At 28.0% G+C, this 7,922-nt stretch overlaps 2 protein-coding genes across 2 annotated transcripts in view; both read left to right on the top strand.

Moving 5' to 3' along the window:
• The window catches only part of LOC111462529 (UPF0481 protein At3g47200-like), a 55,412-nt gene that overhangs the window by 21,136 nt on the left and 26,354 nt on the right, over positions 1-7,922 (top strand). The window lies entirely within an intron of this gene.
• LOC111462535 (UPF0481 protein At3g47200-like) lies at positions 4,406-5,838 on the top strand. Its single transcript, XM_023106139.1, has one exon. The coding sequence runs from the start codon at positions 4,450-4,452 to the stop codon at positions 5,767-5,769; it is 1,320 nt and encodes a 439-aa protein (XP_022961907.1). The 5' UTR covers positions 4,406-4,449; the 3' UTR covers positions 5,770-5,838.

Here is a 7,922-nt window from a genome sequence, read left to right on the forward strand (position 1 = left end):
CCAAGGATGTGGATAAAAAAGTTTCATAATAGTTTAACAATCTTTCTAAATTTGTCACCGTCCAAAATAAGTTATATTCATAATCATAGTCTAACTTCATTTTAGGGCCATATGCATGAAGTAACATAAAGAATAAATAAATATGTTTGTGCTTACTTCTCTTGCACTTCAAAATACATTCCCAAAAGATGAGGGGGAACATAAAGAACCCCTCTCCCATTTTTATTTTTACTTTCAAAGAATCCTAAGTTAATTTCTTGTTTTTCATAAATGGATATTTAAAATATAAATTCAATCTCTCAAAATTTATTTTTGTGTCTAATAAATCCTTAAACTTTTGATTTAGTTATTTTAAACTTAAAAATGTCAAATAACTGTGTCCATGTGTCTAATAGATCTTTTGTATTTTTAACATTTTTTAAAATTAATGGATCTATTAGAAAATAAATTTTAAATTTGTGTCCGAATGAATTGTATTACCAAAATTTTAATTAATTAATATTATTATTATTATGAAGTTGGATTAGATTATGTTTTTAATACCAAAATTTTAATTAATTAGAGATGGGTTGACCATAAAAGTAATTGGAATCATCCTCATAAAAAAAAAAAAAAAAAAGAAATGGAGGGTTTAGTGAAAGTATATATTTTATTTTTCATTAGTTAATTGAGTTATTTTATAGTAAAAATATAAAATAAAATAAAATAGTTGATCAAATTTTAACCCAAAGTATTAATATGATATGAGGGAAAGATGTTTATAAAGAGTTAGAATTAATTGGGTTGTTAAACCTATGATAAAGGGAAGTAAAGGCAAACAAATGGCAGCCTTCCACGTATTTGGATTCTCCAATTTTGGACTTTAATAAAATGCAGAATTTTGGACTTATTAATTACTCATATGTTTATTCCGTTCTTCATTTTTAAATCATAATGTCTCTCTTTTTCTTTACTCCTTTTCCATTCTTGTTTGTCCTACAACAAACTATGCAACATTGTAAGCTACCGATCCATAAATTAAATTATATATATCATTTAATGACGTATTAATTATTGAACGACTCAAATTTTTTGAGTCATTTTATTCTATCTATTACAAATATATTCAAATTTACGGCCCATTTCACCATCTATTAGCATTCCCTCTTCTCTGTGTTCCAAATTCAGCCCATTGAAACTTCAAACCTGCTGCTTTCACTTCAGTTCTATTGTTGATAAGATACTTGTTTGTATACGTTTGAATATTTAATGATAATATTTAATTAATAGTCCATGCTAATAATTTAAATACAATGAAGATATTTAATTAATATAAAGAAGTTCAAAATCAACGGCCAATTAAGATATTAATTATTTCACATTTACATTAGTTGGATTCAAATCCACGTCTAATGTGTCGAAAAGGAAAGGGCATTGAGAGTCAATTCAAACCACAATTGAGTTTCATAAATCAATTTTTTTAAAAATAAAATAAGTAAGATATTAAAATTTAAACTTTTAATCTCAAAGTAAATGTATATTAGCTACTCGTTGAATTATGTCATTATTTTTGTATTATAAAAAAATAATGATAATAGATTTTTATTTATTGGCTCGTAGAATGTAAAATGATGACGAGTGAAAAATAGAAACAAGAATCCAAATTTATCATTATACACTTATTTAAAATTAACTATTAGTTAAACATAAATAATTCATTAAAAATAATTAAATATACTTTTAATTCTCTATTTTTTTTTTTTTTTAAAGAAAATTGAACTTGTCCTAGGTGTACTAGACACAAGTTATATCAGCGACCTATTAAATAGGTAATTGAAAATGTAAAGATTTAAGATAGATACTAACTTAAGTTAGAATACTAAATTTACATTTTGACCAATTAAGTAATTGTGGTTTGAGAGGGAGGAGAACCATAGGTTTGGGTTCTTATTTTCTTCCAAAAAGACTCTTCCTTTCTTCTCTCATTTTCGTTCTCAATCAGCATCTTCTTTCATTAAATCCGAGACAATTGAGAGAAATTTTGTAAGTATGATAGTGTGATACCGTGAGAGATACACTTGTAAACACTTTGGTTATAATGGTTGACTATCACCTGTAGAGGTAGGAGAATTTCTTTTCTTTGAACAATATAAATCTTTGTCTCTTTGTTCATTTATGTTCGTGCGTAGGTGAGTACGATAGCTCTTGCTTCCACTTCCACTACAATATAATCATTTATGTTAGGCCCATCGTAATATACCTTGGTTATCAAAAGCTTGTCTTCATATTTCTTCCACTTCCAATACCTTTCTCTTCTTACTCCACAAATATCTTATGATACGACAGAAATAAATTAGAGAGGCGAACCACTTTATGGTAATCATATTCATCGAAAAAATAATGGAACAACTATCTCCAACTATCTCCTATTATTGAGTTTACATATAATTTGAGCATAAAAAAAATTGATGTGACAACTATTACAGTCTCATAAATCTTTCTTATTTTTGGACTTATAATTAAAATGCACAATAGTTTTATAGCATAATTCATGATTAAAGACGCATACCCATAGTTATTTATGTTGCCAGTTGAAGATAGTTGGGAGGCAGTTCCACATTGACTAATTTAGGAATGTATTTTCTATTGCTACAAGACATTTTGGGGAGCTCAAAGCAAAGTCACGAGAACTTATGCTCAAAGCTGACAATATCATACTATTATAGAGAGTCGTGATTTATTACAATTTAATAGAGTGTTTGTGACCCGATATTCCTAATAGTAAGTGGATATTTATGAGATGCAAGTATGATGCATATGAAGAATGTTTGTGACCCATTGTCTGATTGTCGTTTCAATTGACATATGTTGACTCTCCCACGTGATATCACTAGTTGATGTATACGTTAGTTATCGCTATTTGCTACCAACACCTTCCTCCATCAATTTGCAGGCAAGGTACTTCTTCCTTTCTCTCCTTTTTATTTTTATTTTTTATTACTTATTTATAAATTAGTTTCTTTGAGTCGTAAAATATTCATTATTTAGTTAGTTTCTAAAGTATATATGCATTGCTATATGTTCGAGCTGATTTGAAAACGTGGATGTTACTAGTTCAAATGGAAAATAATTATATTGGATTTCATCAAGCAAGCGATATATTTTACAATATGGCAGAGATTCACGAGGTTCACCAAATTTGTGGAAATGTTGTGATGTCCCTAAGAAATAAGTTGGAACGACCGCTTCCTGTTAATGAAGAACCTAGCATCTATCGAGTTCCCAAACTGCTACACGAGATAAATAATAAAACCTATATCCCTCGAGTCATTTTCATTGATCCATTTCACTATCGTAGTCCAAATTTGATAACCACGTGTTAGTATCTATTTGGTTCATTTTAAAATTGTCTAATAAATCTTTACATCTTCAATTATGTATTTAATAGGTGGTGAACATAACATTGGGTCTAATAGACCCTTCAATTTTCTTAAAAAAAAAAAAAAAAGTAATTGTTCGATTAGACATAAATTTAAATTTATGTATTATGAAACTCGAAAATTTTAAATTTTGTCTTAATTTTAAAAATTAATAACAATTTTAAAAGTTTATGAAGTAAATAGACATAATTCATAGACTAAATTATTATATAAACAAAATTAAATTCATTTATCACAAATTTAAAAACCTTATATGGATAGCATGTGGTATACTATGTTTTTTATACATTAAACAAAAAAAAAAACATCTTTTCCTTTATTCTAAAGGTTAAATGTTAATTTGGTTCATCACAATTTAATAATAATATTAACATGGTAATATATAATAATATTAACATTGTAATATATGAGAATATTAATAGTAAAATTTATGGGAATATAGATAAATATATGTATATATTTGTAACTGATAGAATAAGATGACGAAATTTTTTAGTGATTCAACAATTGATACGTCATTAAATGATATATATAATTTAATTTATGGATCCTCGAATAATAAGAATGAAAAAGAAGTAAAGAAAAAGAGAGACATTATGATTTAAAAACGAAGAAAGGAATAAATATATGAGTAATTAATAAGTCCAAAAATTCCCACTTTTATTAAGTCCAAAATAACTCAATTAAGTAATGAAAAATAAAATATATACTTTCATTAAACCCTTAATTTCTATTTTTGGATGATGATGATTCCAATTACTTTTCCTCCCATCTCTAATTAATGGATCATTAAAAAAAAAAAAAAAAAAAAAAAAAAAAAAAAAAAAAAAAAAAAAAAAAANTGATGATTCCAATTACTTTTCCTCCCATCTCTAATTAATGGATCATTAAAAAAAAAAAAAAAAAAAAAGTAAATTTATAGGGCCTTTCTGGATTGGCATATATAGGGATGAGTTTGTTGGTGAAGGCATTGCAGACCGGACTGGAGAGTAGCCTTCTACCACTGCTCTTTGTTTGTCCGTAGTTCAAAATGGCCCCTCCCAACACAAATGAGATTGGTGAAGCAGAAACAGAAATTGAGAGAGAATTCCAAATTGATGCTGATCCAATTGGCAGTGATCCAGGGTCCATGTATCTTATTCTTCAAGAATTTGCTTCATCATCATCATCATCTAATAAAGACGTTACCATTCACAGGGTTTTGGAACCTCTGCGCATCCTCAACCCAGAAGCTTATACGCCCACTGCTATCTCTATCGGCCCTTTTCACTCCGGTAGAAAAGATCTTAAGGCTAATAAATTCAAACCTATGTACCTTCAGCAATTCCTTGAGCTCACCTCTCTCGGCCTGTCGGAGATTGTAGATATAGTCCAGAATTGGGAAGAAAAAGCTAGACGTTGTTATGCAGAATCCATGGAGATGAGCAAGGAGGAATTTGTGAAACTTCTGGTCTTGGATGCCTGTTTCGTGGTCATGCATCTCATCAGTTGGGTGTACCCAAATTTCGAGCCCAAAAACAAGGAGAATTTATGGCAATTCAGGAATGAAATATATCGTGATCTGTTGCTGCTTGAAAACCAGCTTCCTTTCTTCCTTCTCCAATCTTTATACAACCTCTTTGTCCTCTCTCAACCTTTACTGGAACTTAGTTTCATTCAAATTGTTCATCGTTATTACACCGACCACAATGACCGTGAGTTTTTTTTTATTGATATCAATCGCCGCCAAGTCGATCATTTTGTTGATTTATTAAGAATGCCTAAAACTCGTGAGTATTCCCATGAAGACTTCTCCGACTACCTATTTTGGCCACCGACTGCCACAGAGCTTCACGAATGTGGCGTTATTTTCAGGACCGGGAATGACATAAAATTTAATGACAAAAGGGGCTGTCTACAACTGCCGAAAATCAGCATAGACGATAATTTTGAAAATCGTGTGAGGAACATTATAGCTTATGAGCAATGCCATATTGACAGTGAGTTAAGGAACTCGGTGACCAACTTTACTGCGTTTATGCAGTGCTTGGTCAAGTCAAACCAAGATATGAAATTGCTGATTGAGGGAGGAATCATACTGAACTACTTGGGTGGTATCAAAGAGGTCACCCAATTATTCAGCAACCTCGGTAAGCACGTCTGCATTGGAATCAACTACTACGGTAAAGATTGCAAAGAAATGAAAACATATTGCAAGCACCGCCGCCATCGTTGGATGACGTCGTTGCGGCGCAACTATTTCAGCACGCCATGGCATTGTGCTTCCTCCATTGCGGCCATCCTCCTCCTTGCCCTCACTCTTATACAGACCATCCTGGCTGTAGTCACCGGATTCAAACAAACTTCTTAATTGAAATTCAACAACTTATGTTCAAGTTGGGTCTATTAAATTTATATTCAAACCTGGTACCATTTTCACCTTAAGTGAGAACTCATCTATCTGAGTTCATAAACCGTGATTACAAATGAATTCAAGAAATTAAAAAAAAAAAAAAAAAAAAAAAAAAAAAAAAAAANAAAAAAAAAAAAAAAAAAAAAAAAAAAAAAAAAAAAAAAAAAAAAAAAAAGTTAAAGCTTTAAATTTTGTTTGTTTTATTTGAGTGACTACTTTAAATATAGTATCTATCACCCTTCCCTTTCATAAATTGTAAAAATAAATTGATCAAAACTATTTCAACTTTTCAACTTTGGTGGGAAAGATATGATGTTTTGTTGATGGTACGTTAGAAAAGAATACTTATGAATAAAATGCGTGTTAATTAAATAATTAAAGTATTTTCAACCCTTTTATTATATTATTTAATTTTTAATTGTTGTTAACTATTTTATTTTATTAAGACTTATATTTTAAAAATCAAAGTTGTACATGGTAGAGTAAATGATGTAAAATGAGATTATACTACAGTGAATGTTGCTCATTCTAACATTTCTTTTCTTTTTTAATTGAGAGGAAATAGTGTTTTAAACCGTAAAAATTGACTCATTAAATTAGATTTTTTAAGGTAAAATAAGTAAGATATAAAAGTTTAAATTTCTATTCTTAAATTAAATAATATATATTAGTTGTTATTGGATTATGTTTAGTCAAAATTATAAAATTATGTTTCTTTTAATAAGTCGAAGTTATAAAAGATAATTTTTATTAATAAAAGATTTATTATGTTTGTAGGTAAAAAAATTAAACATAATGGTAATATTTAAATAATAGTCGAGCGTAAGAATTTAAATATAATAATAATATACATCAATGATTATTATTGAATTATGTTTATTTATATCCGTGAAAAAAAAAAAAAAGTATTATAACACTTTGGAGGTTCAAATTAAAAAAAGAAAGAAAACATAACGCTCCATTAAAATGTGTTTTACAAATACTTATATATTCAAATTCAAAGATAAAAAAGAAAGGCATGGGAGAGAAAACTTTTTTATTCTTTCGAATCCATTTACCATTACGGTTATCACAAAAATACTTTCGAAATTTCACTTATGAGGAGCAAAAACTTTAAATTAACATGTTTTCATATAATTCTTAATATTCGAATATCAGATTTCAAAAATATTTTATTACAAACCACATGCTTTTAGAAGATTTCAACTACTCGATACAGTATGATTAAGAAGATAAGAAAATGCTTTATCTAGTAAAATGACAATGGGACATTAAATTGGCATCTCGTTAGCTGTAAATTTGTTTGTGCTTGCTACTTTTTGACCAATTCACAATCTCTCTCGCACTTCAAAATACATTCTCAAACGGTCAATGAAGGGGAGCATAAAGAACCCATCTCCCCTAGTTCTTTTTACTTTCAAAAGCTATGAATCCTATGTCAATTTCTTTTTCTTCTTAAATGGGTATTTAAAATATAAATTTAATCTCTAAAAATTTATATTTTTTTATCTAATAAATTCTTAAACTTTCAATTTATTTTAATCCTTCAAAATGTCAAATATCTAAGATCCTGTGTCTAATAAATCTTTGGTATGTTTTAACATTTTTTAAAATTAATGAATCAATTGGTCAATAAATAACTTTTTTTTTTATTTTTATGATCCGTTATTCCAAATAAAGGGAATGGTTGAGCGGTAATGATATGATTAATGAGAGATGGATTTGTAATTGGAATCATCATCATCCAAAAATAGAAATGAAAGTATATATTTTATTTTTCATTACTTAAATTGAGTTATTTTGGACTTAAATAAAAGTGGGAATTTTTGGAGTTATTAATTACTCATATATTTGTTCCTTTCTTTCATTTTTAAATCATAAGGTCTCTCTTTTTCTTTACTCCTTTTCCATTCTTGTTTGTCATGCAACAGTGTAAGCTTAGGATTCATAAATTAAATTATATCTATTATTTAATGACGTATTAATGGTTGAAGGATTAAAATTTCTCGTCATTTTATTCTATTCATTACAAATATATATATATATATATATATATATATATATATATATATATATATATATATATATATATATATTTTTTTATATCCACA

This window comes from Cucurbita moschata, unplaced genomic scaffold, assembly GCF_002738365.1.
Source record: "Cucurbita moschata cultivar Rifu unplaced genomic scaffold, Cmos_1.0 Cmo_Scf00027, whole genome shotgun sequence".
NCBI classification, from domain to species: Eukaryota; Viridiplantae; Streptophyta; class Magnoliopsida; order Cucurbitales; family Cucurbitaceae; genus Cucurbita; species Cucurbita moschata.